We start from the raw sequence: 17064 nt of genomic DNA, 5'->3' as shown, positions 1-17064 counted from the left end.
CCTCGGTCCAGTATACCTGAAGGAGCGTCTCCGCCCCCATCGTTCTGCGGTCCAGTACCAAGGGCCTTCTGGTGGTTCCCTCGTTGCGAGAAGCCAAGTTGCAGGGAACCAGGCAGAGGGCCTTCTCGGTGGTGGCGCCCGCCCTGTGGAACGCCCTCCCATCGGATGTCAAAGAGAAAAACAGCTACCAGATTTTTAGAAGACATCTGAAGGCAGCCCTGTTTAGGGAGGCTTTTAATGTTTAATAGATTATTTTATTTCATTTTTCTGTTGGAAGCCGCCCAGAGTGGCTGGGGAAACCCAGCCAGATGGGCGGGGTATAAATAAATTATTATTATTATTATTATTATTATTATTATTATTATTATTATTATTAAGCCCCAGAGGTGGCAAAAGAGGTGTGAAAAGGTAGAGCAGAACTCACCATCTATGGGAAGCATTAGATTGCTTGGTTAAGGAGCAGAACCACTTGCTTGCTACACTAACTTGAGCCCACCCCTGAACCTATTCATTTAAATAGGATACCAAGGGGTGTGTCCATGTTGGATGAACATCTAAGCTAGATCACCTGCCATGCCTTTGTGTTTCTGTGCCTTGGATCAACTCTGTTACCTGCTGTGCCTCCAACCAGCTATTCACATAGGTATTGCACTGGATGTAAGTGTTAATGCCTTTGGAAACATTGGAGTTTTTGTTCTTGAACAACTGGGAACCAGGACACACAATGTCAATGGTAGGGCAGGCAGTCTAGGCTTGACTGGAATGGTCTCACAGGTCAAATGGGGAGGCTTAGTGAAACTAATATGGCCTCCAAGCCAGAGGTTCCTCACCCCCGAATTAGTCGGAAATTGCCAGAAAATGCACCAACACTCTTGTTTAATTTTATTAGATCTGATCTAGAAGATGTGGGCCTACTAGTAAACAATAGAAAATCATCTGCCTACAAAACCTTTTAAAATCCCATTTGTTGACATGCAAAAAACAAAATAAAAATGGATTTTTGTGTAATGGCACATGCCAATAACTCCAAATGTAAATCAAATCAGAAATGTGACAGTCTCGTTTCCCACCTATTTAATGTTACAATTTATGAGTCACTTTTCCATCAAAGGTACTCAAAGCATCATCAAAAAGTTTACTAGAAGCCTATGATAAAAATGACAAAAGAACAGCAGTAACAATCGAAATCACGAAAAATTGATCTTCAAATGAAGGGGACAGAATCACAACAAATCCCCAAAACGTTATTGTAGAAAGACTGAGAGATGTTTGCTAAGTAGTTGTGATGCATGCTAGAAATGTGAGGAAAATAGAGCAGATTGTATTCATGATTTCTAGTGTGGGTGGAATCATTAAACGTATAGAGGAAATGATTATTAAATTGGGGGGGGGGTGGCATCCAGCCTGAGGGCCAACTTTGGACCAGTATAGATCCCAATATGAACTGTGTGGCCATTTCCACCACCCAACCACAAACCACCATATGTGGCATTAGACATGGGGCAGGCAGAGGCAGAGCTGCATTGGCAACAAAGCTAAGTTCCATGTGGGGAACTAAATCATGCAGCTGATCCTTTCAGACAGTAGTTTTGCCAGCCCTGTGCTTGGCACTGTCTAGCACAGGGCAGGGAAAGAGCCCTGTGCTGCAGATTCTGAGCAGGTGGCTGCTGGGCACTTGGGAAGCACTGCTCAAGAGACCCAGATGGGTGGATGGGACAACAACTGTCAATCATCTTGCATCATATTGAGAGATAGGTTGTCCCAATGTTACGTCTTGAGCTTGTATCACAGAACAATAGGAAGGTAGGATTTTAGAATGTAGTAATTTGATTGGCCTGTAGGAGCTTTTCCAATCCAGCTCCAGGGGGGGGGGGAGTTTGAATTAGCCTATCAGGTGTGACTGATGGTGTCAATAAAGTATATATAGCCTAGGATCTGGGCGGAGCATCACTGACTCACTCCTGCAGGATGATTGATTGTTGTGTTGAAATAAACACAAGAAAACCGATGGCTCTCCACTGAGTTTATTTTACCCACCTACTTGTCCAGATAGACCCAGGAGGGCTAGGGAGAGATAAGGATCTGGTCTATGAGACCCAAAGTTTTCCCCTTCCCTGTTATATAACAACAAGTCATTTCATGAATTCTTTGGGGCTATCTTAAAGAAAGCATGCCATTAGATTTCATTGGATCACGTTCACTGCAGCCACATTCTTTTGGGTTATCTTTGTTTTAAAAACCGCTGTGCATAAAGCACTGTGCATGCACATTTTGCCACATATTTCACTTCATATGTATCTTCTCAAAGGAGGTGAAAAGAAATCTTGATGTATTGTGGTTCAAGGATCACTCATTCATGTCAGTAAAACACTACACAGAATCCAACCTTGAAGTACTTTTACAGGATTTTCAGAAACTTTACCCAGATCTGTGAATTGCTAATATAATATTTAATTTCTTAGCAAATCTTTATCCTGTAAATTCTGAGTGTTTTATGCCATAGGTTGATTGAAAAGATGAAGTGTTGCAAAGAGGTGTGAGGAACAACCCTTCCCCCCAGGTATAAAAGTGAGAAAAGAGTTAAATCTTCATTCAGAAGATTAAAACCCAAAATCTGCCAAGATGTTTAGGAACTACTGAGATCCATGTTAACTAAGATGCATCGAATGATTGCCTATATCTTCTCTGCAGGTCTAGCCAAGCCAATGGGATTAGTTGAAGGCCCTGGAGGCTTGGGCCAAGGAGGGATGGCTGCTACCCTGAGAGACGATAGTCACGAATCTGAAACAAAGTATGAAGAATATGGTTATAATGCCCAGCTAAGTGATCGGATTTCACTGGACAGGTCTATTCCTGACTACAGACCAAAAAAGTAAGTACACTTTCATTAGTGGACCTGATTCTGTTTCCTTTACTCACATTGGAAGGTCCTAAAAGTGTGTCTCAGTGTTAGTGTAAAGGTAACCTAGATCAATGTTTCCCAACCTTTGGTCTCTAGCTGTTTTCAGACTACAATTCCCATCACCCCTGACCACTGGTCTTGCTAGCTAGGGATGATGGGAGTTGTAGTCCAAAAACAGCTGTAGACCAAAGGTTGGGAAAAACTGGCCTAGAAGATGCCCTCCTCATATTATTAGACTCCAGCGCCCATCAGCTCCAACCAGCATGGCCAATGATAAGAGATGATGGGAGTTGTAGTCCAACAATATCTGGGTGGCTCCTAATTTGGCCATCCTTGGAGCTAGCAGATGATGCCTAACTACCTAAGCAACTAGAAAGGTCAAGTTATAGGACAATGGAAACATGAACCAGATGTCTACTGGAAACTTTACCTGTGTGTGTCACCATTTGGAAATTCAGGCTTCTCAAGTGATAACTAATATGAAAGGCAGCATGTCTCCTAATACCAGATGCTAAGAAATAACAGCAGGAAGGAGCTATTGCACCCACGTCCTGCCTATAGGGTTCCTCAAAGGATCTAGTTGGCTGCAGTGGGAAACAGAATGCTGAACTAGATTTGCTCTGATCCAGTAGGTCTATTCTTTTGTTCTCTTGCTCTTCTCTCCTGCCTGCCAAGACCAGGTGAGGGTTGTGGGAAGCTAACCTGAATGTAGGCCTGGAGAGTGTAATTCTCCTGTCCCCTCAATTAAGACTGCCATACATCCAGAATTTCCTGAACATATCCAGGATTCGTCCATAGAAAATGTTGTCCAGGAAAACCTGCCATATGGCAAGCCCATATCAGAAGTGTTGATTTTTTGAACTTCTGAAAAACTGCTGGAATGGAAGGAAATGAAGGGATGAGAGTCTCCCAGTCCTGCTGTACACATTGGTGGCATATATGCACACATGTCCTTTTGGAAATGGGAAGTTCTTTTATCTCATCTGATTGGCTGAGGGAAGGGTGATGCTCGGCAGCTGGCTCGCTTGGGATGATTGTCTGCTTCTCCACTGAAACTGACAGGGTAGCAGGAGAGCATTGTCAGTTTCAATTTGGTCAGATTCCTTTTTAAAAAAAACATTTTAATCTAACCCTGAGACATATGTGGGCTGGAGGTTGGGAGGATCAAATGACTCATCTTTAATTGTACTTCTGAGAAAAGAAATATAACGAAAGAACTATATAGCCAGGATCTTTATTCAAGCCAACTTTGTCTTTTTGCTTTAAAGTAAGGCTACATCCGGGATGCGGGTGGTGCTGTGGTCTAAACCAGTGGTCCTCAACCTTGGGCCTCCAGATGATTTGAGACTACAATTCCCATCATCCCTGACCACTGGTCCTGCTAGCTTGGGATCATGGGAGTTGTAGGCCAAAAACATCTGGAGGCCCAAGGTTGAGGACCACTGGTCTAAACCACTGAGCCTAGGGCTTGCTGATTGGAAGGTCAGTGGTTCAAATCCCCGCGACGGGGTGAGCTCCCATTGCTCAGTCCCAGCTCCTGCCAACCTAGCAGTTCGAAAGCACGCCAGTGTGAGTAGATAAATAGGTACTGCTCTGGTGGGAAGGTAAATGGTGTTTCCATGCACTGCTCTGGTTTCACCAGAAGCAGCTTAGTCATGCTGGCCACATGACCCAGAAAAACTGTCTGCGGACAAACGTCAGCTCCCTCGGCCAGTAAAGCGAGATGAGCACCCCAACCCCAGAGTCATTCGCAACTGGACTTAACTGTCAGGGGTCCTTTACCTTTACCTTTAAGGCTACATCCACGTTATGCATTTAAAGCAGTCCAATACCACTTTTGGAATCATGGCTTCCCCCAAAAGAATCCTGGGAACTGGAGTTTGGTAAGAATGCTGAGCATTGGGACTTCCGGATTGAGCGCCGGCCATAGCGGCAATATGGCAAACTGTGTTTAACGTTGACCCCATTTAAGGACTTCCTTCAATAAGTGGCTTTCAAAATAAGTCATATTTATATCCTTCCAATATCCTCCAAAGGAGATGTCCTTCCTCCCCTGTCATCATAATAACAATCGGTAAACCATAGCTGCCAAGTTTTCACTTTTCTCGCGAGGAAGCCTATTCAGCATAAGGGAAAATCCCTGTAAAAAAGGGATAACTTGGCAGCTATGCGGTAAACATCTTAATGCAGCCCAAGGAATGCAACACTGCTAAACTGCTCTTCATAGGCAGGACTGAAAAGAATACTTAATTAATTTCTAATAAAAATTCCCCCCCCAAAAAAAACACCTTTGGGGATTTCCCAAACACAGCTGAAAGTTTAAATAAAGTGCCTTATTAAGTGGGGGGAGAAAAAGTTAAATAAAGCACGCTCGGCAAGTCTTTCTGGAGAGATCACTCCAGCTGCAGGTAGCCAGGAAGAAAAAGGCAACATGTCAAAATCTGAGCAGATAGCATGCTTAAATTGCAAGGCAACCCTGCTAGCATGGCTGTTGTAGGCTACAACTTCCATCAGTCTTAGCACCACAACATGATGCTGGCTGGGGCTGATGGAGTTGTTGTAGGGTTGCCATACGTCTGAATTTTCACTTTTTGAAATATGGCAGCCCTAGTTGTAGCCCACAATATCGGGAGGACCCCAGGTTGGTGAACGTTGCTGTCAAGGCTAGTGGAGGACTTGATTCAGGGGCTGACATTGCTGTGCATTCGCCAAGGGTGCCAAATTGAATAAAATGGGCGGGGGGAGGTAAGACCTGCCCCACATAATCAATCACAAGATGCAGCACACATGCACACCATTTGAATTACAATCCCCATCAACTTTGGATGGGGCTGGCCCCCTCAAATATTTTAGGGGGGTGTCAAGGGAACCTCAGCCCATAGAACAGGCATACCCAAACTGCGGCCCTCCAGATGTTTTGGCGTACAAGTCCCATGATCCCTAGCTACCAGGACCAGTGGTCAGGGATGGTGGGAATTGTAGTCCAAAACATCTGGAGGGCCAAAGGTTGCCTATGTCTGCCATAGAAGTTGGCTCCTATGCATGAGCAGAGGATTCCCTGCTGATCTCTCATCTCTTTGGCCATCCTTCTATTTGCTTTGGCTCAGGGGCAGGGAAACCCAGCCAGATGGGCAAGGTATAAATAATATATTATAAATTATTTTTATTATTAAAGCATTCCCTTGTTTTAGCTCCTTCTTCAACTGCCTACTCCAAGTTTGCAAGCTCAGTGACAAACAGCAATGAGATGAGGGGGAAGCTTCCATTTGCCTCGGCTGATCCAGCCCAGAGAGCACATAATGAGCAATGGTGAGCATGGCAAGGATATGTGCCTTAGGAAGAAAGGAAACTGCCTTATTCTGAGTGTGGCCATTGGCATGTCTAGGTCGGTACTGTCCACACTAGCAGGCATCAGTTCTTCAAGGCCCTGCGCAGGGGATATTCCCAGACATACCTGGAGATGCCAGGGATTTGAACCCGGGGCCTCCTGCATGCAGGACAAATGCTATACCACTCAGCTACGGCTCTTCCTCAAATGCAACCTATTTACAAAGGAGTCCCACTTTACCTAGGAGTCCACAGAAAACTGAAGCTGGCACAGGGCTTACTTGCAGCCCCCCCAGGCACTGGCTGTCAGCTTTCATCTGCACTATACATTTAAAGCAGGGTCATAACACTTTGAATATCCATGGCTTTCCCCAAAGAATCTTGGGAAGAAAAATAGGAGGAGGAGGAGTTTGCATTTGATATCCCGCTTTATCACTACCCTAAGGAGTCTCAAAGCGGCTACCATTCTCCTTTCCCTTCCTCCCCCACAACAAACACTCTGTGAGGTGAGTGAGGCTCGGAGAGACTTCAGAGAAGTGTGACTAGCCCAAGGTCACCCAGCAGCTGCATGTGGAGGAGCGGGGACGCGAACCCGGTCCACCAGATTACGAGTCCATTGCTCTTAACCACTGCACCACACTGGCTCTCTGGGAACTGTAGTTGGCTAAGGTTGCTGAAAGTGTTTAGGAAATCCCTATTCCCTTCATAGAGCTACATTTCCTAGAGGTTGTTAAACCACTCTGGGAACTGTGGTTCTGTGAGGGGAATGCTCAGCACCCTTAATAAACCACAGCTCCCAGGATTCTTGGGGGGAAGCCATGACTGTTTCAAGTGTTAGGACACTACTTTAAATGTATAGCGCAGATGGCACTGAGGTGTTGACCTTGTATAATCCATCAGGGAAGAGGATGGAGTGGGGAAAGCTGGAATTAGTTGGCTCTTCCTGCCATTAGTTCCAGCTCCACCTTCCTGTGGCTTCCCTGCTATCTGTCCTACCAGTCCTAACAAGCACCAGCCACCACTGGTTGTAAGGAGACAACACAATAACACCTGCCTAATTCTTGGGACCCAGGTGGCATTGTGGGTTAAACCACTGAGCCTAGGGCTTGCTGATCAGAAGGTCAGCGGTTCAAATCCCTGTGACGGGGTGAACTCCCGTTGCTCGGTCCCAGCTCCTGCCAACCTAGCAGTTCAAAAGCACGTCAAAATGCAAGTAGATAAATAGGAACCGCTACAGCGGGAAGGTAAACGGTGTTTCCGTGTGCTGCTCTGGTTTGCCAGAAGCGGCTTTGTCATGTTGGCCACATGACCTGGAAGCTATAAGCCGGCTCCCTCGGCCAATAATGCGAGATGAGTGCGCAACCCCAGAGTGAGTCACAACTGGACCTAATGGTCAGGGGTCCCTTTACATTTACCTTTAATTCTTGAGGAATCCTTCCCTTCTAACTGTTCTAACCGGTTTCCTCAGCAGCTGGATCCATCAGAGGTGGGTCACTGTAACCCAATAGTTAGCTTACAAGATGCAAAAGCTGACCTTGACACAGGTGGAGCTTTGCTTCTCAATGTCCCATGATTAATGCAGAAGTCCTGCTAGATATGCAGCATTAGCTCTCAGCTAATTTGATGCCACCCCAACAGTTTCCCTCTCTCTCTTGCTCGCTTTCCCCGTTAGATACATTATTGATTCCCCTTTGTTTAGCCCTGGCCTAGTTTTCTAATTAAGCAGCAAGTTTAATTATACCACAAACGTATGCGGCGTAGATCCTGATTATTAACCGCAGCCCTTGGGATAACAGAATGAGCAAACTGAAGTTAAATAGAACTGTAAAAATTAGTGACCTTATCTCTATATCTGTAAGCCTCTGCTACATTCAAATGCTCCAGAGCCCGGCACCTTGCTGCACCGTTGAAACACTGCCGTCACATCTATGAATTGTTTGAGCAAATGCTGGTGGCTGTCGGCTCTAATGAGTGTAGGTTTAAGGATATGTCAGGTTCAAGCTGCCGGGGAAAGCCAAGGAGCACTTAAATGGTTCATCATGCCATTCTCTCTAAAAAATATGCTACCATTTCTCCTGCCCCTGCTCAAGAAAGCATGGCAGCTGAAATGGGGAGCATCGGGACACTTTAGGATTTGCTTGGTTGGACTCCCAGTGCAAACCCAGGCAGGGCCAGCCCTGGCATTAGGCAGAGTGAGGCGACTGCCTCAGGTTTTAGCTCCTTGAGCATCCTCTTCTGTTGAAAAAGAGAGCTGTGTCTCATGTACCACCTATTCCACCTTTATAACTAGCCTGCTGGTCTCCCTCAGGGGCAGTACAGTGTCCCAGTGCTAGTATTGAGGTAGTATTCATCAGCCAGTCCAGTCTATGTGGAATGGGTGAGATTTTTGTCCTTTGCCACAAGCTGCAAAATGTCTTGGGCTGAGCCTTAGCCCCAGGTGACCAAATACCAGGTCCCCGCTCCCCCCCAAAATAGGGTGACCCACTTCCTCATTGCCAAAAAGGAGAGGATGACAAATGTGGATAGAACTTGCATATACCAATACACACAGAGAGACATATAAAATTAAGAATATAGGAAGTTGCCTCATATTGAGCAAGACTATTGTTCCAGCTAGCTTAGCACTGTCCATGTCGACTGCTAGCTGCTCTCCAAGATTTCACGCACAGCTCTCTCCTGGTCCCACTTGGAGATGTCATGGGTTGACCCTAGGAACTTCTGCATGCAAAGCAGATGGTTTTCCACTGAAAGGTCCGGATATATGTCCATTGTTGCATTTTCACATGGAAATTTTCATTATGTTTCACCTTCCCTGTCCCCATGTTGAAGCACAGCCGGGATGGTGGATAGTCACTCAGAAATGTAGTTAATAATAATTTCAAAAAGCCTTATCAGGAGCCACTGGGGCTGGGAGCAGCAACCTTAATGGGTGAGACCTTTAAAGGTCTTAGCCCCTCCTTCCTTCTCTTGATATTTCAGGAGATGGTGTCTCACAAAAGCATGGTGGGGAAAGAAAACTCCTCCTCTCTCCCACCCTCCGAGCCTCTATACCAGGCACCCCCAAACTTTAGCCCTCCAGATGTTTTGAACTACAATTCCCATCTTCCCCGGGCACTGGTCCTGTTAGCTAGGGATCATGGGAATTGTAGGCCAAAACATCTGGAGGGCCACAGTTTGGGGATGCCTGCTCTATACCTCCAGGCAAAGCTGCCTTGCACTCAGGGAGTGATTGGAACAAGACTTGCATCATCTGGGGAAATTCTACTTGTGGCACTGCGCCCTGCAGAATATCATAGGGCAGTGGCTCAGAAAAAGGCATTTTCTGCTGATGTCTGTACTGTGAGATGCTCTTCCCTCTGCTGTAGATGAAGGAGCAACCATCAGCAGCCTCAGATGTCTTGTGAAGACGTACCTTTCTGTCAAGGCTTTTCTTGACCCATAAGACTGCACCCTGTTTTACATGTCTGAAATTCTGTTTCGTTTGCTCTTATACGGTTTTGCCATTTTTACATTGCCATGCTAGTGGTTTCTAGATTTCTAGGATTTTTGCTTTTGCGACATATTGCACTGCAATATTTCTGAAATATTAAGCAGTATATAGGTTCTAAGTGAAAAAGCAAGTGAAATAGAAGCTGCATTGATTTCAGTTTTTCTTTCAAAACAAGCTTTGATTATTAACAAAATAATTAAGAACAAAATTATGCTACACACACACACACCATTGCCTAGCAGACTACTAGTTTTGTTTTACTTAACTTGCAAGTGCCATGGCCAGAAAGGTATGGAGAGGTCTAGTCAGCCATAAGCATTAATTCCAACTTGAGATGAACCTGCTGCATCACATGCGTTTGAAAACAGAAAGCAAGAGGCTACCTGTGGTCGATTTTCATGCTGCAGAAAGCTTGCAGCCAATAAAATGTTATTTTAAACAGGAAAGCCAAATCAACAAATGTATAAGGCCATATTAAACTGACAGCTGTCCTAGGAAATTTGCACAGCCAAGAGTTGGCTTGCAAATTCTAGTGTGCCAATTCTTTGAGAGTCCACCGCTCCATCAGTGAAGTTGATGATGTTAATTGTATATGAAAGTGTAATTTATTTATTTTTTAAAAAAAACTAAGTGAAATGCCAGTGGGTAGGAAATGACAGAAGGGTGCAATCCCATAATGATTTGAATGATTGGCTATGAAATGTTGATAAACAATGATAAAATCCTCAGGAATGTAGCAGGGTAGCAATGAGAAGAGACAAAAGAGTCATTCTTTGTTCATGGAGTAATCAGATGATAAGACTTCCTGGGACTAAACCATTTCATGGAGGATGCCAGGTTGGCAACCCATGGTTTAGGGCCTCTTTCCTCCAACTGGGTGTCCTCCAGATGTTTTGGAGTAGAACAACCATCATCTGTGGTTTTTGGCCATGCCAATTAGGGATTATGGGACATGGAGCCCAAATCATCTGGAGAGCATCAGGTTGGGGAAGGTTGGTTGGGAGTGTTGGGCTATGGCAGGGGTCCCCAGACTACGGTCCGCGGGCCAGATGCAGCCCAATTAGTCTCCCAATCCGGCCCATGACGGCTGCCGCCACCCGCTGCCGCCACCCGCTCTTACGGCGCACAGCGCGCCGGCACTCTTCCAGGTCGGAAAAAAGCACCGGAAGTCATTTGTGCGCATGCGTATGGGCCTCTCCCGACCCAGAAGAGGTCATTTCCGGTGCACTTCTGGGTCGGGGGAGGCCCATACGCATGCACACAAATGATTTCCGGTGCTTTTTCCGACCTGGAAGCGCGCCACCGCGCCAGTAAGTGTGTGTGCGCATGCGCACGGGCGCGTACTCCCCCGCCCTCCGGCCCACCGCGCAATCGGTGCGGCGGGCACCGGCCCAAAGCCGGGTAAGTCTGAGGACCCCTGGGCTATGGACTAAGAAGACCCATTTTAAGGGCCAACCCAGCTATGAAGTTTGGGTGAGTCATATTCTCTTAGCCTAGCTAAACTCACAGAGTTGTTGTAAGGATAGAAATGGGTATGGTGTCCTCCTGAGCTCCCTGGAGGAAGAATGGAGTAAAATTGGATGATACCATCTTAATTCTGAGCCATTGACCACTTCCTGGGTACCGCAAATACAGTGGTATTTTATAGCTCAGCTTATTGTGGTTCTTTCGTGAACATTTCTGACTGTTGTCCCCTATCAGTTCCAGAAAGAGAAAAGGCTCTCCTGTAAATTTTGAAACTGTCATGTTATTGTTATGCTCCACTGTGCCACATCAAAGGAAGATCGAGGTAATAGGATGTGGCTGGCTATGAATTCCATTTCCATCCCCTCTGTAATTTTTTGATAAGTACATCCCTATTAGGCTAAATTCCATAGCCCATCCTCACCTTCAAAATGTTTCCTTTAATCGTCACAGGATTTGGTTCCGCCTGCCAGAAGTCAGCTAGATGCCTTTCTCTCTTTGGTTGTTATTTTATGTCACCTTCAGTTTTGATATAAGTTGTTGTTTCTGCTTTTACTACTGTTAGTGCTATTACTACAAAAGGGGCTTCATGGGTAACATAAGAAATGCCCTGCTGGATCAGATCAATCTAGCTAGGTAGCCCAGTACCCTGCTTTCCAGTATGACCAGTTGGATGCCTCCAGGAAGCTCACAAGCAGGGCAAAAGACAACAGGTCTCTCTTGCAACCACCACTGAACTGAAGGCTCCATTTAGACATTATTGTTAATAGCAATAAACAGACCTATTTTTCCTGTGAATTTGAGATTACCAGACATTAATTGTGCAGGTAATGAGTAGAGAACCTATGCTGTGTTGAATAGCATAGATGACAGAATGGACCCTTGTGGGACCCTATAGCTTAAAGCAACAGTACAACTAGTACCACTATCTGTTAAGGATTCTGCAGGTAGGAAGGGAGGGGACAGAACTCATGGGTAGAGCATCTGCTTTGCATGGAGAAGGCCCTAGATTCAATATCTGGCTTCTCTAGGTAGGGAGATCTGTGTTAAATCCCAGAAATCCACTGTCATTATAGACAAACTGGAATGTGTGCAGAGAAAGGCAACCAATAAGATAAAGGGTCTGGGAACCAAGTTTGATGAGGCCTGGTTGAGGGACATGGGTATGCTTAGCCTGGAGAAGAGAACATGTGTAGAATGCTGACGATGTCCTGACCCAGGATGTTGTTCTTCATCAGTTGATTAGACTTTGAAGAGCTTACTTGGTGTGAGCTGTCAAGGCTGTGTCATCTGCAAGCAACATCTCATGGATAAGGACCAACCAAACTTTGGTCTTGGCATGGAGACATGCCAGGTTGATCAGACCTCTGTCACTCCTTGAATGGGTGCACACACCATCTTCAGCTGAAGGCATATGAGAGCACAAGAGCAAAGCATATGCCAAAGAGAGTAGGGACAAGAACACAACCCTGCTTCATGCTGCTCTTTATAAGGAAGGTGTCCAAGGATGGGCACACTTGATGGTGCCACACATGTTTTCATGGAAGGACGTGATCATTTTGTGGAGCTTAGGAGGGCATCCTATCATATTGAGCAGAGTGAAGAGTCTGTTTTGGCTGATGAGAACTACATAGGCAAAGGCTTTCCCCACGGTACTCTGCAGGGAGATTCCACGGTAGTTGTCACAGCCATGACGTCACCTTTGTTCTTGTAGAGGATCACAATGCCGGAGTTACACATGTCCTTGTTGCCAAAACTGCAAGAGGAGCTTGTACAGCACGTTGGCGACAAATATTCACACAGTTCAGAAATAATTTTACACCATTTATCAAATTGGTGAGAAAGAGACAATTACTTACAAAGTGCCATGAAAACTTACAAACTACCTAAGGAGGCTGTGGAGGTGTGATGTGAGGGAGGAATTGAATCCAGCTTTCAGCACTTCTGTTGGGATTCCATCCTGTCTTGAGTTGATGGCATTCTTCAGCTCGTCAAGGGAGGGAGGGAGGGAGATGCAGTTCTTAAAAGAGTAGCAAATAAAGATGGGTGTGAAATATTTGTCATATTTAACCCTTATTCAGGGGAGTTTTATTTAACTTACCAAGGAAACATTCACAATAAGCTTTAGAACCATTCATACTTTGGCTCCTCCAATCGCTCCTAGTGGCTACCAATGCAGAGGCATTGGTAGCCACTAGGTTTAACCACCTAATTGGAGTCTACAGATAGCTGACTCCCCCAGATGCTACGGGCAGTGTGCTGCAAACTTCTGACTACCACGTAGCTCCCTGTCATCAGAATTCACCTCAGGCCTTGCTGTAATTGACTGATCGGAGACTGTATTTCAGAACATCTTCTATATTTCGGGAAAGCAGGATGAAGTTCATACATCATCATAATCTATTCTTGGTCTGTCTTGTTATGAAGGACATTACTGGACAACACTAATGGCCAGAGAATGGCTTTTTAATTTTCTCAGGTAACAGAGAAGAAATTTAAAATGCAAATGTTATTTTAAGTGCCTGCTATAATTATCAGCTGGGAAATGGCTCTTTATATTAGCCTTAAAAATGCCTGCATGCATGAAGGCGTTTGCTATTGTACCCTGCAGCTCCAATTAGCTTTAATTTATGCCAAGGTAGCAAGCAAGCATGCCCTTAGAGATCCTGTCCCACAAACTACTGAAAAGAGTCCTTGGCTATATAAAAAAATAACAATGAAGGAGCTACTTAAGAGATCAAGTAGGACTCTTTGTTGCCATTGGGGAAATGTAAGGTGCCCTCTCCTAACTGGTCAATTGTTTAGCATGCAGTAGTAAGTATGGGTGAAATTCTATCAGCTTGATTCAGAATAAGATTGGTATATTTACAATTAGGGATGGATCAGCATATATATTATTTATCATCTATTAGTTTATATATAGCTTACATGCCAAAATGTCTTCTAAATGGCTTACAGATATAAAATCATAGAATCGTAGAGTTGGAAGAAACCTGGGTGTCGTCTCGTCCAACTTCTAGCAATGCAGGAATCTTAGCTAAATCATCCAGGGCATATGAACATCCAACCTCTGCTTAAAAACCCCCAAGGAAGGAGAGTCCACAACCTTCTGAGGGAGACCATTCCATGGCTGAACAGCTTTTACTGTCAGAAATTTCTTCCTGATGTTCATTCAGAATCGCCTTTCTTGTAACTTGAATCCATTGGTTTGATGTTTGAAGATGGCTATCATATCTCCTCACAGTCTCCTATTTTCCAGGCTAAACATATCCAACTCCCTCAACCGTTCAATTATAAAATCATAAAATCCATCCATGTTTAAAACAGAAAACAAAGCACTGAAAAACCATACATAAGTAAAATATGCAATACAACAAGTATACCAATTAAAACAAGGAACAATTAAAGGAGGGCTGATGTGTCCAGGGCAACTGTCTACCAGCACCATCTGGTACGCCGGCTGAGACCCTACCTGCCCGCACACTGTCTTGCCAGAGTGGTACATGCTCTGGTTATCTCCCACTTGGACTACTTTGGGGCTACCTTTGAAGGTGACTTGGAAACTGCAACTAATCCAGAATGCAGCAGCTATGGATGGACCTGGGACCATCTCCATACAAATCGGATGCTGTAGCACTGGGCAATGGCTATTCTCGGAAGGTTCACAACCATCAAGGAGGCTGATTGAGAAGGAGGTTCAGACAATAAAATGCTTCCATACACTGATAAAGCATCTGGTTTGGGCCATCTGGCCTGATAAACGCATTGGAAAGCCTACAAAAATGTATGTTTTAGGGGGGTGATACATGTGCCATGCATACAAAATGCATATAAAACATGTATAATTTAAATGCAATTTTGAATGCAATCTCTTTGTAAAAGGGGGAGGGGGAGAAAACCGAGATGCAGTCGACTTAAGACTGATCACATGTGAAATTGACACTGACTGGAAATAGACTGAGCCATGCATCCCTTCTCGGTCTGCAATGCAGACAAGCATTATGAGTTGGACAAATTCGTTGACTGAACCAGATAATTGCAAACCTAGGCATTGTCGCTAGAGATAAGTGTTCAGAGGAGATTGTTAACAACCAAATGGACTCTGTAGTAGTCAATGCATTTGTGAAACAATCAGGAGCTATCAGCGTCTATCTGGCTTTTTCTCAGCTCTTGGGCAATGGGGGGGTATATAAAGACAGTTAAGTCCAGTCAAAGGCGATTATGGGGTTGCAGCGCTCATCTGTGTATGCTGTGACCATGTCTAGAGGAATGGCTCTTAATATTTATTTATCTCTTCTTCTTATTTATTAAATTTCTATACTGCCTTTCTCTTGATGATCACAGGGTGGTTTGCACCCCACTTTATAGCCCTTAGAGGCTCTCAGCAAGATTGCTTGCTGCAGATTCTCATTATAAAGACTACAATCAGGTCTACCATAGCATCAAGAACAGACGTAACACAATGTCCCTGTAAATCTAGCATAGTACCACACATCCATATACACCAGGCACGTCCAACAGGTAGATTGCGATCTACTGGTAGATCACTGGACGTCTGTGGTAGATCACTGGCTTCTCCCACAGAAGCTCAACAACTCTGGCTCCCCTAAAAAAAAAGCTCAACAACTACTTTGAGCTGAAAGCTGAACCCCTAAAAATGGGGGTTTCCTCCTCCCTAAAAAAAAAGCTCAACAACTTTGATGGTGACAGACGGGCGATGGTGGGGAAGGAAGGGTGACCCATTTGATACACTGCTTGGGGTTGTGGGTTTGGTTTGGTTTTCCATCTTGAGAGCAGCACTGTCCAAATTGTCTCCTACGTTTTCCTACATTTTCCATTGCTTAGTGAGAAAAGAACTTGCATGAGAAGATAGTCAGATGAAATTTTGGTGACATTCTCATGAGTGGCGTGAAGGCTCATGTTGTTCCTAGCTCTTTTTGGTAAACAAAAGAAACGAGGTGCCGTACTCATGTCTTGATAAAAGTGTCATGGACGCCAGCACAAAACGACTGCCATGGGGAGCAAAAATATACCACCACCACACGCACAGCTTTTCCTAACCTTTTACCCTACATATGTTTGGGACTACTGTTGGCCATGCTGATACAAATTCTACACCAACAACTTCTGGAAAGCACATCTACAGTACAACGAGGTGGTTTGGTATGCTTTGGTTTCCTTTCCTATAAGATTTTTTTCTTATTTTATTTTTTCCGTATAAGACTTGGCCTCAGGTTTCCTTGAACTATTCAGCTTAGCAAGAGGGAGCAACCTGAGGAGTAAATTATACATAAATCCTGAACATCAAGGCACCTAAAATATTAATTTCTTCACACTGTAACAGCATCAGCTGAACAAGCAAAGACTAGGGGGTAATTTTGCTCAGTCCACTTTCTTTCTTTCTTTCTTTCTTTCTTTCTTTCTTTCTTTCTTTCTTTCTTTCTTTCTTTCATCTTTCTTTCTTGTAAGGCTTTTGTTCTCCCCTGAAAGCTCCAGTAACTCACTTGCAGATGCTGGAAATTTAGCTGGAGCTAGCGGGGGCTGGTCAAGCAGGCCCAATGGGGCACCGCCCCCTGAACCTCAGTCTGCGAGAAATGGTGAGAGGGTGCAGTACCTGCAAAGGAGGAGTGGCAGATGAATCTGATGGAGTATGCAGAATTAGCAAGTTTGATGAATAAAATGAGAGAACAAGAAGTGACAACATTTAAAGAAGATTGGAAATTATTTGCAGATTATTATTTTTTAAAAAAAACAACATTGTAAGAATGTTAAAACACTAGCTGGTTTGAAGTAAGCTCAGTAGTTTAAAATTGCAATGAGGAAAATTTGGAGGTAAGAATGGTTAGGAAAAGCAGACTATTCAATTTGAGGAAACTATTAT

General features: G+C 44.5%; 1 protein-coding gene across 1 annotated transcript in view; it reads left to right on the top strand.

Annotated features, from left to right (window-relative positions):
- The first annotated feature begins 2657 nt into the window (after window positions 1-2657).
- The window catches only part of LOC148683084 (polypeptide N-acetylgalactosaminyltransferase 9-like), a 42909-nt gene continuing 28502 nt past the window's right edge, over window positions 2658-17064 (top strand). Inside the window, exon 1 of the mRNA XM_088659894.1 lies at window positions 2658-2872. Within this exon, the coding sequence (XP_088516020.1) occupies window positions 2658-2872 (215 nt within the window). The remainder of the gene's footprint in view (window positions 2873-17064) is intronic.

This window comes from Zootoca vivipara, chromosome 16 (assembly GCF_965207765.1).
Source record: "Zootoca vivipara chromosome 16, rZooViv2.hap1.1, whole genome shotgun sequence".
NCBI classification, from domain to species: domain Eukaryota; kingdom Metazoa; phylum Chordata; class Lepidosauria; order Squamata; family Lacertidae; genus Zootoca; species Zootoca vivipara.
This window is presented reverse-complemented; position numbering and strand designations above follow the sequence as displayed.